This window comes from Camelus ferus, chromosome 17 (assembly GCF_009834535.1).
Source record: "Camelus ferus isolate YT-003-E chromosome 17, BCGSAC_Cfer_1.0, whole genome shotgun sequence".
NCBI classification, from domain to species: domain Eukaryota; kingdom Metazoa; phylum Chordata; class Mammalia; order Artiodactyla; family Camelidae; genus Camelus; species Camelus ferus.
The window spans coordinates 24,551,585-24,576,618 of NC_045712.1; the positions used below are offsets into that span (position 1 = coordinate 24,551,585).

General features: G+C 35.8%; 1 protein-coding gene across 9 annotated transcripts in view; it reads right to left on the reverse strand.

Moving 5' to 3' along the window:
* DOCK3 (dedicator of cytokinesis 3) overlaps positions 1-25,034 on the reverse strand; it is a 299,241-nt gene that overhangs the window by 140,737 nt on the left and 133,470 nt on the right. For 8 of the 9 annotated variants that reach the window (XM_032458413.1, XM_032458418.1, XM_032458411.1 and 5 more), the window contains exons 7-9: positions 22,276-22,360; positions 13,710-13,751; positions 12,918-13,072 (exon numbers count right to left, since the gene is read on the reverse strand). In XM_032458413.1, the coding sequence (XP_032314304.1) occupies positions 12,918-13,072; positions 13,710-13,751; positions 22,276-22,360 (282 nt within the window). Of the gene's footprint in view, positions 1-12,917; positions 13,073-13,709; positions 13,752-22,275; positions 22,361-25,034 lie in introns of those variants that run through there. The other variant, XM_032458419.1, reaches the window with a different exon arrangement.

The following is a 25,034-nucleotide window of genomic DNA, read 5'->3' on the forward strand; positions in this document are numbered from 1 at the left end:
TGCTATGCTGAGATTACAGCTCCAACCAAACCCACAAAAAACAGGAAACTCATCCTGTGTTAGTCCCTTTCTCCAAGGTTTACTCCCCTCCAAAATTTGCTTGTTTTGTTCATTCTGCAGGACCCTAATGTGGTTGTTTTTTTGAATTTTACCCACTGTTAATAGTTGTGGAAGGGCTAGGCTGTTAGGAGCTCACTCCTCCATACCAGAAATGAAACCAGCACAGGTCTACCTTAAAAAAAAGCCCCAATCCAAGCCATCATCATCCCTCATCTGGATTACTGCAAAGGCCTTCTACTTAGTTTCTTTATTTACCTTTAAGTGACCAGGGGTGAAAAGGATGGCTGTAATTTCATCCCTTGGCTCCACCTCATTAATTTGGAAGTCATTTTGAGATCCAAAGGTGAGAAGATGGTAGAAAAGAGGTCTCTCCCCTGGAAGATAGCCCCATGGTATGTTCACCTTCTCAGTAAGGCCTACCCTGAATACCTTATTCAAAATAGCACATTCTCATTCATACTCTACTTTTTCTATCCTGTGACATTTACCCTTCCAAATATACTATACAACTTATTTATTTATTTTATTTATTGACTGACTACCCCTACTAGAAAACAAGCTTCACTAGGGCAAGAATTTTTGTGTCTTATTCACTATCATACCTCTAGAGCCCATACTAGTGGAAGCACATAATAGGTGAGAAATAAACATTTGACTGTACCAATCCACTATAACTTCTAATTCTGAAACCCCTTAGTTTTGTACATTCCTCTCTAGGCAGAGGATTTTTCTGAACTTATATCAGAAGCATTAGTCTTTGCATTCTACTCTACACTGTGTATTATGGTCTAGACAGAGCAGAAGGCAAATTTCTTATAAACAAAGAACTTCTTAAAGAACACAACCATTTCTTTTGTTTTTGTCCAGACTCTGTAGGACATTGTATTAAAATTTTTCTCCAGTCTGACATCTAGACTCAGGATATAATAAGAGATGGCATACATAGGAGAGCAATTTCTGAACTTATGCTCAGATGAAAAAGGACACAGATTGAACCACAGGCCAAGGTACGTATCTAAAATTAAAGTTCCATTTTGCCTATCTCTAAGCAGATTTTCACTCTAAAGTTTCTGAGCAAGATCTGATGCCTTGGGCATATATGCAGAAGCATGTTGGGTTAGCTTGGCCACTAGAGTGAAATATATTTAGCTTTAAACTATATTTGCATTCATTCCGTCTATATTTTCAGTTTTGCATTATATAAGAATATATATTAATGAGAAAACTTGTAAGACAATAAGATTATAAATAGTTTAACTTAATATCCATGCATTGGCTTCTCCATCCATAGGGCACAGATTCCTGGCTTACTCTGTATGAGAGAGTGAACTAATTTTTAATTTCCCTAGATCTTTGTAATTTCCAGGGAAGTTATGCATACAGACAATGAGAGCAGGGTAGAAAATGAAAGTGATGTTGATAGTCACCAGGACAAGGGTACTAGCTCCTCTTATTCCTGCTTGGACTCACAGAAAATCCTTGGGGGAGTATTGGAAGTAAGCTGGAGTCTATGTCCCAAACCAAGTTAAGATAGGTTAGACCATACCATGGGGCCCTAGGTGGAAAGATCAAGACTGATGTGCAGGTCCTTGACTGGCTGCCTGAGCTCCTACAGATAAGCTCCTGTTGTACTGTAAGACATGACCTCTTTTGCAGAGAAGAGCAAAACTGGTTTAATAAACAAAGGTGTAAGGCACCATTTTAAAAGAAAATTTGTCTCCAGAGGTACCTGAGATTTTTCATAGAGGCAGATTATCTCATTTGGGTACAAAGCTCGACTCTCAGGCAGAGCCCTCTACTTCAATTACAGAAGCAGCTGATTTTCCAGAAAAAGTTTATTCTACACAAGGGTATTTTGAATGTCGAGCAAACTCCAAGAGAATAAGAAGTAAGGATTTTGGCTTGCTTTGCACAGCATCCACGAAAAGATGGCTACCATAAGTGCTTTCACATGATAATCAAGAGAGGTTAAGTTTTTGAGGGCAACTCTGTATTCCCAAGGCCTGGCAGAAAAACGTGGTATACTGAAGACTCCTTAGGGAAAGCTAGTTGAGTGATGAAATCCATCACTGGCACTCAGAGGCTTTCGAGCACTCTGCTAAATTTGTAGAGGGCCAGCGAGAACAAGAGGCACACCAGTGGTGTAGAGGAAATAAATTAGTTACACAGTAATACTCCTCCTGTGAATAAGGAAATTCACATAATAGAAAAACTATCCATACAGAAGCAAATAAAGATCTTAACACACAAATTCTAAAAGAATATTGTTTATACTATTTTGAGGAGATGATTATGTGGTTATTATTAAATAGATTAAGACAATGGTTAACAGTCATGACAGACATATATGCAGAAAAAAAAATTTTTAACAAAGGCGATGACTTCCTTATAGAAAGGGAATCCATGATATTAGGAAAAAAATGTAAAGGACATTTTAAATTCTGGCCATTTATAAGCTTTATCTTTCTCTTACCCCATTATCACTCAAAAACAAAGCAGATCTTTGTTCCAGGCTACCAAGCCAGAAGGCTGGAAGAAGGGGAGAAGTACAAATGACAAATTTTTTTCATATTTTTCTACTCATACAGCAAAACCAATATTTGTTATAATTTGCTATAACTATTTTTCCCTTAAGACTGTTGTCAGCTACTTTAAGAAACAATTACTATCAAAACTTCAAATCTGTCAGTTCAAGGACTTTTAAAAAATTTTAGCCTCTTAATATATTATTATAATACATATTTATGTATATAGACATATATAGTTTTTCCTCACAAAGACAAGTCGAACTATAATACAGTTGTAAACTTGCTATTTTCACTGAACAGTATTTCATTAACTTTCTTTCTTATATAGAACATGTTTATGTAGAAGCAGTCCCTGTTTTAAGCAGAATCCTCAAATGGTCTCCTAAACTTCCCCCCAGTAATCCTAGGGTTGCATAATCCTTGGGACTGTAAGTATGATGACTTTTAACCCCAGCATTAGGTTATGTTATACGGTACAGTTGACCATAAAATAGGAAGACTATGTGGATGAGCCTGACCTAATTCCATGAGTCCTTTAAAAGCACAGAATTTTCTCCCACTAATTGCAGAAAAGTAAGAGATTTAAGGCATGGGAAGGATGTTGCTGTTAACCTGAAGATGCAGAGGGCTATACAGCAAGAAAATCAGGTGGCCATTAGGAGCTAAGAGCAGTTCCCAGCTGACAGCCAGCAAGGAAACTGGAACCTCTATCTGACAACCGTAAGAAACTGAATCCTGCCAATAACAAACCATAAACTTGTAAGTAAATTTTCCCCTACAGCTTTCAGATTACAATACAACTCAACTGACCCTTTGACTTCAGCCTTGTGATAACCTGAACAAAGAACCCAGAATGCCCTGGCAGACTTCTAACCTACAGAACTATGAACTAAAAAAATGGGAAATTTTGTAATCCATTACATTTGTTTTAATTTGTTATGCAACAACAGAAAACTAATTCAGTCCCCCTCTCACCTGTTTTCACCTCAATCTTTTCAAAGGCTAAACTATTACTTATTTAGTCCTCTCTTCTCTTATGGACATTTAGACTGCCTTAAGATATTTGCTATTACAAAAACAGCATTCTTATACATATGAGCACAAATTTATTGGTATCAAATTGTTCATAGTATATGTATACAATTTAAAAATGTGTACCATGACACCAAAAATACAAGCAAAAAAAAAAAAAAGATACAAGGCTTCATCAAAAACCGCTGTGCATCAAAAGACACTATCAAGAAAGTGAAAAGATAACCTACAGGAGGGGAAAGATTTGGAAATCATATATCAGATAAGGGCTTAGTATCTAGGAAACATAAAGAACTCTTAAAACTCAACAAAAAGACAAATCATCCAATTAAAAGTGGGCAAAGGACTTGAATACACATTTCTCCAAGGAAGATACACAAATGGTTAAAAACATGAAAATGTGCTCCCATCATTAGTCATCATGAAAATGCAACTTAAGTTACAGTGAGGAGGGAAAAAAACCCAGAAAATAGCAAGCACTGATGAGCATGTGCAGAAACTGGAAACCTCATACATTGCTGGTAGTAATGTAAAATGGTTCAGCTGCTGTGGAAAACAGTTTGGCAGTTTCTCAAGTTAAATACAGAATTACTGTATAACCCAGCAGTTCCACTCCTAGGTGTATACCTAAAACCAATATATAAACCTAAAAGAACAGAAGACAGGCACTCAAACAAATACACATACATACATGTTTATAGCAGCACTTTTCACTACAGCCAAAAGGTAGAAACAGTACAACTGTCTATCAACGAATGACTGAATAAACAAATTGTGGCATGACCATACAATGAAATATTATTCAGCCATATAAAGAAATGAGGTCCTTATGCATGCAACAACATGAAAAAACCTAAAAACGTAAGTGAAATTACTCCAGATGCAAAAGGTCACACACTGTATGAATCCACTTATATGAAATATCTAGAACAGATAAATCCATAGAGATGGAATGCAGACTGGTAGCTTCCAGGAGTGGGGTGCGGAGGAATGAATGAGAATGAGGAACAACTGTTTATCAGGGCTTCCTTTGGGGATGATGACAATGTTTTGGAACTAAACAGAGGTGGTGGTTGCACAACATTGCGAATGTAATAAATGACATTCAACTGCTCACTTTAAAATGATTAATTTTGTTTTGTGACTCTTACATCAATTAAAAATGTTCCATAAAATTTTTAATACTTATAGTTTGCCTTTCTTCTTGATTACCCTTGCTACTAGTATGTCTATTTTTTAAAGTTTTTTCCCAAAGAATCAGTTTTTATTTTATTGATCCTCTCTATTGTTTATTTCTTTAAGTTCTATTATTGTATTACTTTCTTCTACTTTCTTTAGGTTTATTTTTCTTTTTCTAATATCCTAAGCTGAAAATGTAATTCATTTATTTTTCTTTATCTGGGGGCAGGGGAATTGCCAATGATCTGGTTTGTTGACAACTAGAGTGTAAAAGTGGAGGAGAGACTCAGCAAAACTGAGGGGCACAGAAAGGCACCCATTTACTGACAAACCCTCAAACAATGCTTGGGCAGCTGTTCACAAAGGTCAGTGTTGGGAAGCAGCTAAAGGAACAGCTATACCATGGCTCTTCCATAAGGGTGCTGTGTCAATGGAAGTCCTTGACAGTATTTAAGGTCTCATCTGACTTTAAGTTGGGTGAGGGAACCTAAGGAATTCTGTGAATACCTTTACTTTTTAAATTTAAAATCTAATTGAATCTATGTGCAACAGTGTTTAAAAAGTCTAATAGTAGTATCTGCTGGCACAGCTAACTACATTCGATACTCTGTAATAGCCTATAATGAAAAAGAATATGAAAAGGAATATATATATACTGAATATGTGTAACTGAATCACTATGCTGTACATCAGAAACTAACACAACATTGTAAACCAACTATACTTCAATAAAAAAGAGAAAGTCAAATAGTTTAAAAGGCTTCTTCGTTTTTGATACTGGTGAAACCTTTAATCAAGATACCATAAACCATCAGTGGGCTTCATGGCTTTTCCCAACGTATACTGTATTTGTTAAGAACAAAGCATTTTAATTTTGGCCCAACTTGGATGTTGTAAATTTACCATTGAGTGAGGTGGCGGTAATGAGGGCAAGTTCTGTTTAACACCCTTGGCTTCTTCATCCTCTAACAATTGTCAAAGTGCATGGCTCCCAAACAGGAACCTTGTAAGAGCAAAGCAAACAAGCAGCCTTATATTTGTGTCTTCATGCCTTTCATCAATGATGAAAAATTATCAGCCATTATTTCTTGAAGTACATCTTCTCATTTTTTACTTTTCTCCTTTTCTGTGATTCTAGATGTTAATTACCCTTTCTCATTCTATTCTCCATGTACCTTAATACTTTCACATTCTTCATTTCCTTTTTATCTCTTTGCAGCATTCTGGATAGTTACACTCATTTACTCAACAAATATTTACTGAACACTTACTAGGTGACAAGAAGTGTTCCAGGCACACAGGTACCTTAGTGAACAAAATACATCCCTGCCCAGGAAGAGACAAAATGGGGAAATAGACAATAAATGATAAACACAATAAATGACTAAACTATATAGAATGTGATAAATGCCATTTAATAAAAAAATGAGAATAAGGTAATTTCTTTTTTTATTTCAAAAAAAGACAATTTTATTTGTCTGTAATGAGATCACAGATTATCTTAGAAAATTCTGTTTCAAAGCACAAGTGAAGAAAATCTGCATAATGTTTGTCATACTGGTTATGTGATGACATAGAAAATACATATACATCTCATTGTCTTACACAGATGTCAGATGTAACACTTCCTAGAAAAAGTCACATTTCTCCACAATTCTTTTTTTTTAAACTTTATTGAGGCATGATTGACATATGAAAAGCTGTATATATTTAATGTATACAACTGGAAGAGTCTGGAGATAAGCATGCACCCATGAAACCATCACCACAATCTAAGCCATAAACATACCCATCATCTCCAGAAGTTTCCTTTCACTTTACCTATTAGTATTTATTTATACTGCGAGATAAGAACACTTAACAAAAGATTTATCCTCTTAGCAAAAATTTAAGTATAAGTTATCTGTAGGCACCACGCTGTATTGTAGATCTCTAGAATTTACTCATCTTGTATAACTGAAAAAGTACCCTTTAATTAACACCTCCCCATTTCCCTCTCCCCCTAGGCTCCAGTAATCACTACTGTACTCTCTCCTCCTAAGAGTCTGACTGTTTAGACTCCTCATATAAGTGGTATTACATAGTATCTATTCTGTATCTGGCTTATTTCATGAAGCACAATATCCTCCAAGTTTATCCATCTTACTACAAATGGCAGGATTTCCTTCTTTTTAAAGGTTAAACAATATTCCACTGTATGTATATACTACAGATTTCTTTATCCATTCATCCACTGGTAGGAACTTAAGTTGCTTCCTTGTTTGGTTGTTATAAATAATGCTGTAATGAACATGGGAATGCAGCTATCTCTTTGAGATCCTAATTTCAATTCCTTTGTATATATATACATTTACCCAGAAGTGGGATTGCTGTATCATAGGACAGTTCTATTGTCTATTTTTTGAGGAACCCCTATATTGTTTTCCATAGTGGCTGCATTAGTTTACATCATCAGCAGTGTACAAGGGTTTCCTTTTCTCCACATCCTCCCCAACATTAATCTTTTTTTTTTTAATTTGATAAATTTGACATGATACATTTTGTAAACTTAAGCTGTACAGTGTTACTTTGATATATTTATATATTGTAACATGATTGCCATTGAAGCAACACTTATCACACTGCATCATAGTACAATATTATTGTCTTTTATTAATCATACTGTATGTTAGATCTCTATAGCTTATTTACTACTTGTTACAAGTTTGTACTCTTAAACACCACTGATCTTATTCCCCCCTCACATCCCCTGGCAATCACCATTGTATTCTTTTTTCCCCCATTTGACTTCTTTAGATTCCACATGTAAGTGATACCATACTTTCTCTGTGTGACTTAACTCACTTAGCATAATGTACTCAAGATTCATCCATACTGCTGAAAATAGTAGGACATCCTCCTTTCCCATGGCTGAGTAATATTCCATTGTGTATATATAACACATTGTTTTTATCCATTCATCCATCCACAGGCATTTGGGTTGTTTCCGTATCTTGATCATTGTAAATAATGCTGTGATGAACATGAGTGTGCATTATCTTGTCAAAATCATGTTTTCATTTCCTTTGGGTATATATCCAGAAGTGGAGTTGCCGGATCATATGGTAGATCTAGTTTTAATTTCTGAGGAACCTCCATATTGTTTTCCACAGTGGTTGGATTAAATTACATTCCCATCCACAGTATATCAGGGTTCCCTTTTCACCATATCCTCGAGTCATTCTAACCAGTATGAGGTGATATCTCATTTTGGTTTTTATTTGCGTCTCCCCGATGATTAGTGATGCTGAGCAACATTTCATTTTGATGTTCTCTTCAGAAAAATGTTTAGTTCTTCTGTCAGCTTTTTAATTGCTCTGTTTGTTTTTATGTTTTTAAGTTGTGTTCTTTATATATTTTGGATATTAATCCCTTACCCGATTTGGATATTATTTTGCAAAAATTTTCTCCCATTTTATAGGTTGCCTTCATTTTCTTGATTGTTTCCTCTGCTGTACAGAATGAAATTTTTAATTTTGATATAATCTCACTTGTCTACTTTTGCTCTTGTTGCTTATTCTTTTGGTGTTGTATCCAAAAAATCATTGTCAAGGCCAATGTCATAAGCTTTTTTTCTGTTTCCTTTTAGGAGCTTTATGGTTTCAGGTCTTACATTAAGTCTTTAATCCATTTTGAGTTGATTTTTGTGTGTGTTACAAAGGTAAAATTTCATTCTTTTGCATATGGGTGTCCAGCTTTCCCAACACCATTTATTGAAGAGGCTATCCTTTCCCCATTGTGTATTCTTAGCACCTTTGTCAAAGATCAGTTGACTGTATATGTGTGGGTTTATTTCCAAACTGTCTATTCTGTTCCACAAGTCTTTGTATCTGTTTTTATGACAGTATCATAATGTTTTTTCAATTGAAGTATAGTTAGTTTACAATGTTGTGTTAGTACCATACTGTTTTGATTGCTGTAGCTTTGTAAATATTTTGAAATCAAGAAATGTGATGCCTTCAGCTTTGTTTAATGTTTCTTCTCTTTTACTTGCTCTTCTCCCCCAACCTTAAATGAACTCCTACATTACCTGACAGCACACTGCACGTTAGTTACATAAAGTGTTTTCTTAATAACTGAAATATTTCCTGTGTTTTGCTCTTTGCTCTTCTCACATGCTATCACATTTTTAGACAGCTTTGTTTTTGCATGCAGGAACTATGCCTATGAAAATTCTCATCTTCATTTGTGACAGCTTACCTGTATCCCAGATGCCCCAACCACATGGCCTGTGGTTTGTCTAGCAATCCCCTCAAATTCAACATAGCCAAAATTGAACTAATCATTTTTTCACTTGGCTGGATTCAATAATTACAGTAAAACTCTCCTTGACTCTTACATTAAAAACCACTGAGTTATATGTTTTACAGAGAGGGAGGGAGAGAGAGAAAGAGGGAAGTGGTAAGAGAAATAACTAGGTTTGTTGCTACATTTAAGTAGACTACTCATTCATTCAACAAATAACTACTGAGTACCTACTATACGCCAATACTCTTCCTATGTTCAAGGAATTTTCCGGTGAGTCAGATTAAAAAAAAAAAATCTCTGTTCTCTTGATGCTTACAGTTCAGTGTTGAGACATAGGCAATAAAAATGGAATTTACCAAGCCAACAAAAGTAGGGAGGCATAAAAGAGTAAGGCATGTTTAGAAAAAGCCAAATAAGTCATCAGGGCAAAAGAGGATGCATGAAATACGGTTAGAGAAGTAGGCAGAATTATACCTTTTATGCCATGCTAAATCACAAGAGCTTTACTGAGAGCAGCATGAACAATTATGTGGTTATGCGGGAACTGACATGAACAATTTGCATTTTTTAGAGAATTATGATGGTGGTGTGAAGAATAACTTAGGGTAAGAAGAGACATTCAGGGAGTCTATGTTTCAGAAGAAATGTGAAGGATCTGGGGTGACAGCAAGGATAAACTGCAGGCAGTGATCTGACTGATATTACAAGATAGAAGTTAACAGAATACAGTGATTAATTGAGAAGAGGAGATAGAGAAGGAGGAGCCTAAGAGGACTCCTAAGTTTCTGACCTGGATCTCTGATCAAACAATAATGCCTCTCACTTGATTTAAAGAACACAGGAGGAAGTATATGTGTGAGGAAAGAAAGTGAATGCAGCTTAGATATGTTGAGGTAGAAGTGTCTGAAGGACATCCAGGGACTATGTCTGGCAGGAAACAGGACCTGAAGCTCCGGGGGAGGTCTTACTTAGAGATTTAGGTTTCAAGGCTAAATATTTATGACTCTGTTTGGAACGATGAAATGTCACAAGAAATAGTTAAAGCTGCCAACGCCCTATCCTATCAGCTGCTGCTCCTGCTCTCCAGTAGATCATCTAATACTCATCAGTCAACATATATCAGAATGTGCTATGTGGATTTGCAATTTATCATTCACTTTAGACCCCCGAGGTTTGCCTATGGAATCAGCAATGAAACTTACAGTAGAGGAATAGCTGGTTTTTTCTTTAGCCTGTTCCCCTGCTCACATGCGTTCTTTAGCACAAAGGTAAGAGTGTCCCGGCAATACTGAACACTAGACTAGCACCATTTGATTGGAGATTAGATTAGCAATATTGGATTGGAAAGACAGTCACTCAAGGAGTTATCTTGAGGAGCAGAAATAATTAAACTGATAGCTCTGTTTCAGCACTCTGAACACTTGATGTAATACATCCCTAACCTTTTGTGACTTCTGATAACTGCTTTGAGAAAGTAATGTATGACCAGTTTAATACCTAATCATAATGAAAGCATATTTATCTAGTAACACCAGCCCAATGACCTAAAATCTTTGAGGGCTTATACAAGTACACAAATCCTAATGGAAAGAAGAACATTTATTGATTAAACCTAAATCTAAAATTCTACTTATTAGTTCACTCTCAAAACTGAAGAAAATTGATATTTTCAACTGAGAATCTTACAATTTTATTATGTGAAGGTGGTATAGTTCTCTAATATCTGGGGATTTTTAAATGACCTAATCATTGCCAGCAACTCTACAAAAATTTTTTTAAACATTTCTTTTTTTAAAATGTTTTATTATTTCTTGAGACTAAATTACAAACAATAAATCCAAAGATAAAACTACTGGGGCATTGATGATCTTGCACGGATTATAAACCAGAGCAGGAGGGTGCCTTTACTGGGCCTGGTTCTTCTCTGTGCAGTAAGCCCAAAAAAGAACGTACTGGACACAGGCACTGTGTGTGGTGCTCAGATCACAGAGAGAGAAGACAGTCCCTGGCACTCAAAGTAGTATGCTCTCATTTTCAAACTGCAACCATGGACTTTCAGTGGTTCCATGGGGTACTAGGTAAGGCAGAGGCAGGGGCATGATGTGATTCCTGTTATTTCCCCTTTTCCTTCAACAGTGGAGTAGTTCCAGGCAGGATCATCAATGCACTAGTTGTTTTATCTTTGGATTTATTACTTATAATTTAGTCTCAAGAAACAATAAAACAAAACAAGATTACACTGTATAGCACAGGGAAATATACACAAAATGTTATGATAACTCACAGAGAAAAAAATGTGACAATGAGTGTGTATATGTCCATGAATGACTGAAAAATTGTGCTGAACACTGGAATTTGACACATTGTAAAATGATTATAAATCAATAAAAAATGTTAAAAAAAAGAAACAATAAAACATTTTAAAAGAAGAAATTGGAAAAACTAAGAAAAAATTTTTGTAGAGTTGCTGTAAATGATTAGGTCATTTAAAAATTTATTGGACTTTCTTAGAAAATTTATCTTGAAGAAAGGATTTTTTCACACACAAACATAAATAATAAAGTTTACAATCTTCTAGTCTAGCAGAAAAATAAGAACAGCCAGAATCTATGTCCACACAGCCCTGCCTGGCCTGTAAATCTTGCCTGTGCAGCAGCTAGAGCTTCCATCACCATCACTACCACGTCCTCTACCACAGTTTTCCTAGAAGCACATACTGGGAGCCACTGGAGGCAAGGAAAACCCACATGCCCTCGTCAATGAGAGTATTATTTTATTCTTATGCCAGAATGAAGCACAGTGCTTTAATTTTGGTGGGGAGGAGGGATAAGATTAGAGGCACTGTGAAACATGCAAATTAACTGCTTCTCTTTTGTACTCTGTTACAACTTTCATTTTTCATTTTGCCACATGTAACATGCAACTGGGAAAGTGAAACCACTGATTTCAAAATGCTATTAAGTAAAACAACAACAACAAAATACCCATAAAGCACTCAACACAGAAAGTCCCCAAGCAATATAAAAATATCCCAAGACTTATTTTCTCTTGGCCCCATCTAGAAAATAACCACAGAGAAATGCCTGGGCTTCCAAAAATTCCAAGTTGGCTACAAAGGGCATCTCATCCATTCAGAACCTTGGCTAGCCTCTAGAGGAAGAGAAGGCTAGAGTGTTTCCTTGATTTCTCCCTACCTTTCAAGGGAAAAAGCACTGCTGCAGTTGCTTATGTCTAAGGGTCTCACTGTTCTGTCAAGAAACATGGTCTAATGCATGTCAGTCCCTTTCTGTGGCTACTCCTCCAATCCAAGACAAAGAGCAGTGATGGAGTCAGGCCAGCTTTCCCTTTTGCCCAGAAGATGCCCTTCCTTTCACAACGTAGACTGATAGTGAGGACTGGGGCTGCTCTCAGACAGGACATTAGACAATTTCCCTGTGAACCCTCTCCTCTACATGTAGGAGAGCAGAGCTCAGGGTCTCCTGCATTCAAGAGCTGGGCCTCTTTGCTGAATTTGCTTTGTTCTATGTTTATCCTATGTGTTTTCTCTGGCATTGAATAGATGCATCCTTTTCTCTCCCTGAGGTGGTGATGGCCAAGATCAGGATTTGAGCTTCCATGTGGAAATAGGCACAAGATACAAAAGTGCCCACACATGACTTCAAGGTACACTGGGATTTGAGGCAAAACTCTCAGCTAAATAAGGGGAGGTTACTTTATCTTGTTTTGCCTTGTCTGTGCATCTATCTTCTCCGAAGTCCAGAGATGCCTATGAACCAGGACACACCATCCTACTAGAGTCTCAACCTCACCAGAACTTCTAATAACTTTTACCTGATCTGCTTGCCTTCTCTCATATCATATAAGGAAAAGAAGACATCGGTATCCTCCCCAATGGTATTGTAGGTGAAACTCTTCAGGCTGAGGAAGAAGTGATGTGGCACTGGTATCCGACAGGTTTCACCATGACGTGGGCGCATTGTATCTACCTAATGAGGAAGGCAAAAAACAGTGATTTTTATTTTAGTTAGTCATTATATTGATCATAAATAAAACTAAAACTAACTGATTAACTCTCCTCATACGCTGAAGGGGACTATTTGAGAGAGAGAGATTGACTGAAGGTGTTCTCTTTGCTAGTAGCAGATGCTGTACCAATATGTGTGGTCTGAAGTGGGCAAATATGCAGCTGGGAAAAGTAAACAGAGTGAAGGAGATATGGGAACAGTAATTTCAACTTCTGCGTGAACTCAAAATCTCTACCAGGTTAGAAACATCTAAATTCTCCAGACAACTATTTCCAAGGTCATTTCTTAGAGTTGCTGTCATGATCGTGATGCACTTGATTTACACTGTTAGATGTTAATACTAAATACCATTCTGAATACTATTTTGATGTTTGCAGACTGATTCATTTTAGTCTCTCAGTCTACTTTGTTTCCATTGTGCTTATGTAAATTTGCACAGAGGAGTGGAGACTTGCTAAATCTAGCTGGAGGTCAGGGCTCCTTAGAGGAGAGGCACCACACAATCAGGAAGTCAGCAGTGTCTGTCATTTCCTGCTGCATCTCTATTTTGTCATAAGAACTGAGGGAACAAACTGCGAGGCCTGGTTAAGCTGCTTACCTGGGATGTGCTTTGCTGTACGCTCTGCCGGCTTGACAAATGCTATGGAAAGAAAGAAAGAAATTTCACTCAACTGGGAAGGAAACTAACTTTAATTAAGCACCTTCTATATGTTAGGCACTGATATGTCTTTTACATATATGATCTCATTTAATCCTAATAACCTTGTTAGACAAATATTATTTGTATTTGATGGAGGAAACTAAGGCTTAGTGTAAAGAAGTTAACATGCTAAGGGTCCCACACAGCAAGAAGGTGGCAAAGTCTGGATCCAAATCCAGGCCCTTTCATTTTAGAGTACCAGCCAATTCACAGGTGGGTGCTTGCTACTAGATTTTTGCTTTGCCACTGTCCTCACCACACACTGCGTCACGTCCTACACTGTGTGATCCACCTTCTTCAGGCTCACCACATGGGAGAAGGTATAGCCTTTAATCACAAGGCAGTCCCTCCCTAACATCTCTCCATGCTGTTTCTTTGTTGCTGCCTAAAGTTAGAAGTAGATCGCAATCCCAGCTACATGCAAATAGGACAAATTGCTCACTCTCTCAAGAGACATTTTCCTCAACTGTAAAATTTAAATAAAAGCTTTTATTATCTTCCTCACAAGATTACTGTGAGGCTAAAATTTCATGACGGGGAAGCAGCATGACATAGTAGTCAGGGACCTAAGTGCAAGTCAGGACATCCTGGTTTTAAATCTTGACTTATTTTTTCCTCATCTGTAAAGTGAGGACAGCATTTTATGCTGAACCTCACAGGGTTCTGTGCAGATTAACCCAGCCCAGTACACACTGTACGTGGTTGGTCACTGTTATCTATAATTAGTTTTCTTCTCATTATTGGTATTCTTCTTCATTATTAGTTATTTCAGAAAAGTCAGTCACATTTAGAAGCAAACCCTGGTTAGCAAGAATGGTGGGTTCACACACATTCACTCTCTGGTCCTGGTAGACTTAAAAATGCGAGTTTCTATCCTGCTCCCTTTTGGTCCTAGAGGTTGTGAGACAGCGCTCATTTGGTGAACTGTGGGTAAGAAATATGGTTGCTAAGCAGAATGGTTTCATTTCTTTAACAAATATACACATTTAACTCTAAATAAAACTTAAATAAAATTAATATTAATTAAATATTAATTTAAGTGTATCTCACCAGCTATATTTGCTAATTATTAAATATTCATGTGCACTATTAGCTACATTGATTATTATTAATGATTAATGTTCATTCCATGGGACTATATGTTTCCATGATACATATTAAATATAACAAAAACAGGTTTTCACCAACTGGGGAAATCATCACATAGAATGTATATGTACAAGAGAAAACTTTATATATAACAGGTTATAAAAAAGCTTTTAAAAAATCAGGCTTTCAAAACATATCAAGCTTTCTATGGTTTACTGACCCATATTGCACTGGGAAGATTACTGGCCTAAAATATTTTCCATTATCTTATTTTCAGGGGCTACACTAAGTCATTTTTCTCAAGTGAATTTACTCACTCTTAAAAATGACTACCAATCTCAAACATAAATGTTCAATTATAACTGTATATGGGAGTTTACAGCTAATTTCAGTGTAAAACATCCCAGCTGACAACTTCAGAGGCATCAAATCTGGGGAGAACTTTTCAGCCTAGTCTGAAAGCACCTCACACAAGTGGCCAGAGAATGGCACTGGAACTAGCATTTTGGAACGTCTTCCACAGTAAGGAAAAAACACTACCCTGTTGTCATGCAGCCTTCAGCTGGCCAGCTGGTACTTCCCTCTTTAGAGCCACCATCACCTGTGTTAGAGCTGTAATGTATTATGTTCCCATGTTTGCTACCTAAGTCTACACTTTACCCACTTTACCCTCCTAGGGAACAAAGTATCTATCATAATTTTTATATCCAAAGTGCTTTGCAAAAATACATCAAAATACAAATTAATCACGGAATGTATGAACTACATTATTGCCTCTGCCAAATTTTACCCCACAGAGAAGTCATTTTCAGCCTTTTCAAGTCTCTGGTCCATTTAGTTCACAAAGGTCTACCAATATGGGGAAAAAACGGTGTAGCTTTAGACATTCTATTTAACTGAATAACACAATTAATTGCCTGCTATGTATGTTGGGAATTGTGTTAGGTATTGTATGTCTCACAAGGAAATATAAGATATATCTGGGTCAGGATCACCAAGGAAATGATGCTTGATTGTTAGTAAATAATCAACTGATTTAAAAATCCAGAAGTGGAAATATAAATATTAATCTATTAAAACATTAATTAATGAAAAGTTAAAAGCCCTAAAGGCTTGCAGTAAAAGTATCAGTCCTCTGTTCACTTTATCCTATTCCCCAGAGATAAGTGCTTTCAACTCTTTAATGTATTTTTTCCTAGAATTTATCAAATATTTCTAAATGTCATATTTACACTGCACTTTTTAAAATCCAATTTGAGATTTATCTATGGGCTTCTTATTACAGTAGCTGAGGATTTTTGTAGTTGTTTACATCCATTTCCCTTAATCCATCTTCTTAATATCTCACATGTTTTGGTTAAAACCTTTTTATTGTACTATAACTGTCAAATATGATTCACTGCCGAGTCACGCAGTATACTTCATTTAAAATTTAAAATTAAACTTTCTTTCTTCTACTACTATCTGCTTTTATACTGAAGCTACTTAGTTTTACTTACATTACAGGGCCTTTTCCTGCGCCCTCCAACAGCTCTATAAAATACCTTCCAGGGATTTGTATTTATATTAAATACATATCCCTCCTGGCTGCCCTTCTGCTTTAATCTTGACCAGTTATTCTCTAGGCCTACTTCACAACTATCATCCTGGGACTTTCCACTGATGTTAACCTAAGAATTCTTTGTACCTTCCATTTGAGTCAGAATCCCTTTCCTGGATGGTACTTGTCAACATCTTTTGGTTTACTCCTTCACTTTAAAGAAATAATTCATTTCTCAGTAGTTTCCTGAAAAGGGATCTAAGAGAGAGGTTTGGTTTGGTTGGAGATTCTGAATGACCAAAATTTTCTTTAGGCTACTTGATGGATAATGTGGCTAAGTAAATACAGAATTCTAAGGTGAATTTTACTTTCCCTCATAGTTTTAAAGGCAATTGTTCATTATTGTCTGCTTTTCAATTTTGCTATTAGGAAGACAAATGCTTATTCTTACAACAATCCTTCAGTAGGTGACATATTTTTCTCTCTGGAAGCTTTCAGCTTTAGTGAGCTGAAATTTCACGATTAAGCAATAAATACTTGTTGGGCCTTTTCAACCTAGATACTCAGATCTATGTTCTGGGAAAGTTTTTTGTTTTTAGCTTTACTGAGATATAGTTGACATACAACACTGTATAAGTTTAAGGTATATATGTATTTATTGCAAAATGAGTACCACAATGAGGTCAGTTAACACATCCTTCACCTAACATAATTACCTTTATGTTGTTGCTGTCACCATGGTGAGAACTTTTAAGATCTACTCCTTTGGTAACTTTCAAGTATATAATACATTACTGTTAAGTGCAATCACCATGCTGTACACTAGACCCCCAGGATTTAATGCTCTTATAACTGGATGTTTGTACACTTTGACCAACACCTCCTCGTTTCCGCTATTCCCCAGCCCCTGATCTACTCTGCCTGTGTGAGTTCAGCCTTTTTAGATTCCACATATAAGTGAGATCACAAAGTATCTGCCATTCTCTATCTGACTTACTTCACTTAACATAGTACTCTCCAAGTTCATCCATGCCACAAATGGCAGGATTTCCTTCTATTTTATAGGCTGAATAATAATTCCATCTTATATATACACCATATTTTCTTTACCCCTTCATTCATCGATGGACACTTAGGTTGTTTCTATGTCTCAGATATTGTGAATAGTACTTCAATGAATATGGAAATGCAGCTATCTCTTTTGAGATTCTGATTTCAATTTCTTTGAATATATACCCAGAGTGGAATTTGTAAATTACATGATAGTTCTATTTCCTATTTTTTGAGGAACCTCCATACTGTTTTCCATAGTGGCTATACAAATTTATATTTCCACCAACAATGCACAAGAGTTCTCTTTTCTCCACATCCTTGCCAGCATTTATTTGATGGTAGGCAAACAGGTATGAAGTAATATCTAACAGATTGAGACAATATCTCATTATGGTTTTGATTTGCATTTCCCTGGTGATTAGTGATACCGAACACCTTTTCATATATTTCTATGTCCTCTTCAGAAAAAAAGATCTTTTGGCTATTTAAAAACTCAGGTCATTTCATCTTTGTTATGAAGTATTCCTTACATATTTTGAATATTAACCCTTTATCATATATATGGTTTGCAAATATTTTCTCCTATTCTGCAGGTTTTCATTTTGTTGATTGTGTATTTTGCTGTACAGAAGCTCTTCTTGTTTGATATAGTTCCATTTGTTGATTTTTACATTTGTCGCTTGTGCTCTTGATGTCACATCCAAAAGATCATTGCCAACACCAACGTCAAGCAGCTTTTCCCATTTCTTTATGGATATTTATGGTTTCAAGTCTAACATTTACATCCTTAATCCATTTGGAGTTAATTTTTGCGAGTAGGGTAAGACAGGCGTACAATTTCATTCTTCTGCATGTGAGTATCCAGTTTTGTCAACATTCACTGAAGAGACTATCCTTTCCCCGTATTGACTCTCTTTTCAAAATATTACTTGACTGTATATGTGTGGGTTTATTTCTGGGATCTTGATTCTGTTCCAATCTTTTCTATTGGTCTATGTACCTGTTTTTATGCCAGTACCACATTGTTTTGATCACTTTAGATTTGTAATATAGTTCGAAATCAGGGAGTGTGATGCCTCTAGCTATATTCTTTCTCAAGATTGCTTTGTCTATTCAGGGACTACTGTGGTTCCATATGAATTTTAGGATTGGTTATTCTATTTCTGTGGAAAATACCACTGGAATTTTGGTAGGGACTACAGTGAATTTATAGATGGCTTTGGTAATATGGGTATTTTAACAATATTAACTCTTTCAGTTCTTGAGCATGGGATATCTTTCCATTTATTTTTATCTTCTTTAATTTCTTCACCAATGTCTTATAGTTTGCAGTATACAGATCTTTAACTTCCTTGGTTAAATTTATTCCTAAACACTTTATTGTTTTGATGCTATTGTAAATGGGACTGTTTTACTTCTCTTTCAGATAGTTCACAGTGTATTCTGATTTTTGAAAAATTAACTTATGTATGTTTATTTTGTATCCTGAAACTTTACTAAATTTGTTTATTCTAACAGCTTTTTGGTAGAGTCTTCAGGGTTTTCTATATAGAAGATCAGGCCATCTGCAAATAGTGACAGTTCACTTCTTTCCCATTTGGATGCCTTTCGTTCTTTTTCTTGCCTAATTGCTCTGGTTAGGACTTCTAGTACTATGCTGAATAGGAATAGTGAGAGTGGGCACTCTTGTCTCGTTCTTGATCTTAGAGGGAAAGCTTCGAACCTTTCGTTGTTAGGTATGATGTTAACTGTGGGCTTATCATATATGGCTTCATTTTGTTGAAGTGCGCTTCTTCTGTGCCCACTTTGTTGTGAGTTTTTATCATTAAAGGATGTTGAATTTTGTCAAATGCTTTCTACATCTTCTGAAGTCATCATATGATTTTTATCTTTTGTTAATGTAGTGTATTTCATTGATTGATTTGCAGATGCTGAACCATTCTTCCATCCTGAAATAAATCCCACTTGATCATGGTGTATGATCTTTTTACTGTGCTGAATTTGGTTTCCTAGCATTTTATTCAAAAATTTTATATCTATATTCATCAGGGATATTGGCCTGCAGTTTTCTTTTCTTGTTGTGTCTTTATCTGGCTTTGGTATCAGGGAAATGCTGGCATTTTAAAATAAGTTTGGGAGTGTTCCCTCCTCTTCAACTTTTTTTTGGAAGAGCTTCAGAAGGATTGGCGTTTATCCTTCTTAAATGTTTGATAAAATTCACCCATGAAGCCATCTGGCCCTGGGCTTTTATGTGTTGGGAAGTTTTTGATTACTGATTCAATCTCCTTACTCGTTATTGGTCTGTACAGTTTTCCTATTTCTTCATAATTAAATTCTTGGTAGGCTGTATGTTTCTATCTAGGTTGTCCAATTTGTTGGTGTATAATTGTTCATAGCAGTCTCTTATGATCATCTGTATTTCTACTGTATCAGCTGTAATGTCTTTTTTTTTCATTTATTATTTTGTTTATGTCCTCTTTTTTTCTTGCTAAGTCCAGCTAAAGGCTTGCCAACTTATTTATCTTTTCAAAAAAACAACTCTTAGTTTCACTGATCTTTTCTATTCATTATTTTTTCTCTGATCTTTGTTATCTCCTTCCTTCTGCTAACTTTGGGCTTAGTTTGTTCTTTTCTAAGTTCTTTGAAGTATAAAGTTCAGTTATTTAAGTTATTTTTCTTTGCTTAATGTAGGCATTTATCACTATAAACTTCCTTCTTAGAATTCCTTTTGCTGCATACCTAAGTTTTAGCATGTTGTGTTTCCATTATTGTTTGTCTCAAGATTTTTAATTTCCCTTTTGATTTCTTCTTTGATCCCCTGTTTGTTCAGGAGTGTATTGCTTAACTGGCACATATTTGTGAGTCTTCTGGTTTTCTTCCTGTTATTGATTTCTATTTTCAAATCACTGTGGTCAGAAAAGATATTTAATATGATTTTGACCTTCTTAAATTTGTTAAGACTTATTTTGCAGCCTAACATGATCTATCCTGGAAATTTTTCTGTGTGCACTTTAGATGCCACTGACTTTGAAAAGAATATTCTGTATATGTCTGTTAGGTCCATTTGGTAGTAAGTATAGTTCAAGTCCAATGTGTCCTCCTTATTGATTTTCTGTCTGAATGATCTATCAGTTGTTCAAAGTGGGGGTACTGAAGACATCTAATACTGCACCATACTCCCAATTTATCCCTCCTCCCTTCCTTCCCCCTTCGGTAACCATAAGTTTGTTTTCTATGTCTATGAGTCTGTTTATTTTGTAAATAAGTACTATTTTTCAGATTCCACATATAAGTGGTATCATATAATGTTTGTCTTTCCAGAGTCAGCATTTAAAACCCACATCCAATCATGTTATTCCCTTGGTTCTGCCAGACTATCAGTTCTATCAACTTGGGGCTTACAAAGCTCTTCATCATCTAGCTCTTGCTGCCTTTGTGGCCTTATCTCCCAATTGCTAACATATACTTACAAGTCAGTTACCAAATATCTTATAGTTTCCTGGAGTTACCACTTCTCTACGCTCTGTGCCATTTTGGAATGTTTTTCCTTTTTGTCTTCCTGGTGAAGCCCTGATCATCCCTTAAGACTCACCTTAAGCATTACTGCCTCTGGAAGCTTTCACTGATTTTTCCCAGACCCAAGAAATCAGTCACTCCCTCTAAAAGCATCAGTGTATATCTTAATTATGACATGCAGCACATATATGGCAACTGTTTGTGGTCTACTTGATCCCACTAGAATAATTTCTAAACACAGAAATTGTGCATGGGCTTCAGAGGCAACCATCAATTCCCTAAAACTGAGTGCAACATTTTATATGCAAAACCATACTTGCATGTCCTGGGGAGAAATTTCATGTGATCCTCCATAATCCAGAAAGTGTTAGGAACCAATACCCTAGATGGCAATAGTATTGAGGGAAGGAATAAGTCTTGTTCACCTTTAATTTCTGTATCTCACACCTATCACTTTGCACAGAGCATAGTTAAGGCAACACAAATCCTTCTGTATACTTTTAATATACAGAAGCAAGTATACCAAAGCAACTGATATGTTATTTGTGTATTATTTAGGTAAATTTCCCATGGTCCCTGACCAGGTGACATACTTTGCATCCTCTATGTGCCCTAAAATTATTACACCTTCTTAAAGAGAAATTTTTACTTCTAAAACTTGAAATTCTCACCAATATATACTCCTCAAAGTGAGGTTTTACCCAGTACCTTACTCTAAGCTTAACAGTCACCTGAGGTTTCTGATGTTTATTTGTTTTACTTTAAAATTTTGTACCTTTAAAGTTCCTCTCATTCAGCCTGTAAAATATAATCTTGGTCATTAATCAACTCAATACACTTTTATAATCAACAGACAGCTAAGGATTTATCAGTTTCTGTCTCTCTTAGAAATACTGGTACATTATTTCTAGGGTTAATCACTACATTTATAACCGCCTCTTTCCAGCTTCAACTACTTTCTCTTTTTTAAGAAGTGGGAAGAGCTGGAATTTTAGTAACTGCTGCAGGCTGAAGGAGCTCTGTTCACCAGCAAAACCAACTGAGAACTGATCCCTAGACATTACAGTAGGCCCAACAACCCTACACAGTAATTCCATTTAGAAAGCAAATGTGATATATATACTGCCCCAAAAGGAAGACCCTTTACATACACTGAAACAAAGACAAAGGAATGGTTTTAGCAATATTGTTTCATAATGTAATTAGGGATAATAAAGGAGAAAAAAAAGTGTACAGGAACAAGCTACCCCATGTTGTATTTCTTACCATTTTATAAAGATCTGAAACACTAATCTGGTCCGAATCCACTACTTCAAAGTCCTTTCGTGGTACCAGGTCCAGGCCCAAATGCCTAGTAAAGAGAAAGACCACATTCAGCAAGTCATGTCCTTAGATTATTCATCTCTCTCTGTATGCCTGGAAGCCCATGCCTGCCATGACCTTGTGGACAGAGGTTCAGACACTGCTCTGGCAGGGACATGATCTTATCCAGTAACCAAACTGTGTTCACCTTTAGGCAAATAAATGAGGCTAGGAATCTTTAAACTGACAGTTTTAGTCATGAAGTGGTTCCCCCTGTGTTGGTAAAAAGGATTCATTCAGTATCACATTTATAATAGACTCCTTGAGTTCATTAAGGATGAGTTTTCCTAGATTAATAAGTCATATTTATTTTTCTATTTCTACCCATCCCATACATATGCTCAAGGCTCAGCCATGCATTACTTCCCTTAAGATGAAAAAATTATTCAGGGTCCAAGTAGATTTATAATTCAAAGTCAAACATATAAAAATCACCTTCAAAAGGTATTAAATTCAAAGACATATATGTTTTGGTTTACTTTTATCTCATTTGAAATTTAATTACTACTGACACTGGTTTATAGAAAAGACCTTACCACACTAGCCAGTATCTTAAGACACTTTTGATGTAAGTTTAACTGGGGAGTACTACTAGTAAAGAAAATAATACTTAGAAGATCTGGTATAACTTGGGCAGGAAGGAATAAGTGATGGTGTTAATGGCTGACTGGGAGGCAGTGGAAATAACTCTGGACAGTCAGAACTCTTGGGTTCAAATATGGTACATAATCTGTATTCAATATATGTTAGCTCTTTCCTCACTCTCTAGAACAACAGTTCTAAACCTGGAGTCCGACGGAATTATGGGGTCATGGTTTCTTAACTACTTACACAAGTATGTGCATGTGTTCATGTATGCATTTTCTCCGAGGAGAGGGCCTATCACTCTCATCAAGGTTTCAGAGATGCTCTGTGATCACTCTACTCTAAAACAAGGGTTATGAATTATCGCATCCAGCAAAACTATTCCATACATGATGCAAGTATGTATTTTTTCTTCTTTTTTTAAACTTATATATATATATGTTTATATATGCAGGCCATATATACACACACACACACTTATTAAAGTCTATTTTTTTTCTCTTCACCTGGATTATGAACTATGTTCAGAATATGCTAGCAAAACTAATTCTGTAGGCTCTTTCTCTTCATAAATCTTATTTATTTAAAATAAGGCCATATACACATCCAAAATGCAGGTTTATTTTATTTATAATTTACATTCTACTTATAGGAAAAGATATGAAGATGTTAAATTGTAGTGAGACTGTTAAAATAAAAATGGGAAATCAAGCTTGTATGAAGAAGGTATAGCAAAGATACTAATTACATAGGCTAATATGATTAGTGTGATTAAGAATTAAAATTCAGATGTGTACTTCTAGTAGGCAAGAAAAAAGGAGAAACCTATTTTTCTACTAAAGGATAAAAACTCAACTTTTTCTATTATCTATTATTATAACTTGCATTATTCTATAATAGAGAAATGTGAGTTTTTAAAGAGGGGATGATTTTAATAGTTTATAGTTTAATGGTAAAACTATGCCATCAAATCTGATTATTAAAGTTAATGCACTTAAATCTGTAAGAGGTTTTATTTCCTACCTTCATAATCAAAGAAATACTCTATTCAATCATCTCTTATTAACTATTCTTAATTTCTCTGAAATTATTTCAGACTTCTGGTTTCTAACACTTAAAGCATGAAAAGGCAGCAGTGTCATGGAGAGCAAAAGAGCACTGAAGCACATCCTTTTTACCTCTCTCAGGATAAAAAGCAATTTACACTTTAAAGAATGATCTCAAATATTTAAAATACTTTTACATGCATATGAAAAAACAGTGGAAAGATCACAAAAATGATATTAGTACTTGTATAAGGAAAGGGGTATTATACAATGAGCACTTAAGACAGTTTACAAATTTTCTGTAGTCATGCTATTGAAACTTCTTAAATAAAAAAAATCAAGAGAGAAGATTTCACACGTATTCTTTAACTGCTGGTGGTCATACAATGTATGATATAATCTAAATATTACAATTTAGTAACAAAAAGGACTGTACAAACAATCCAATCAAAACAGGTGTTTTCTTTTTGGGGTGCGTGTAGTTAGCTTTATTTATTTTTAGAGGAGGTACCGGAAAATGAATCCAGGACTTTGTGCAAGCTAAGCATGTGCTCTACCACTTGAGCTATACCCTCCCTCCAAAATAGATGTTTTCAATACAATAGTTTAAGAAAAAAATCCAGATGGATGTAAGTCAATAGTGCCAGGGCTGAGTGTACGTGTTCTGTGGTAGTGCACCGCACAGTGATGGGGCCTGTCTGGAGACCAGCATTCATGCAAACTCCATCTCTTAGCACTACGACACCCTCAGTTTGCTTGTCCATTCAATTATCCCTCCACCCATATATCCACCCACTAACCTCAAAGATATTCTCTGAGGATCTATCATGTACACCAGTGGTGCTAAATACTGGGAATACAGCAGTTTTGAGTCAAGCAAATGTTCACATTCACCATGCTAATTTACCCCTGAGAGCAGAGCGTTTTCCCTCTCCTAGAAATCACTAGAGCACAGTACCTTTTAGTTGATTTCATTATCTTAGGAAATAAAATGATTAACAGGTGATCTGACAAAACCAAAGACTGATTTCC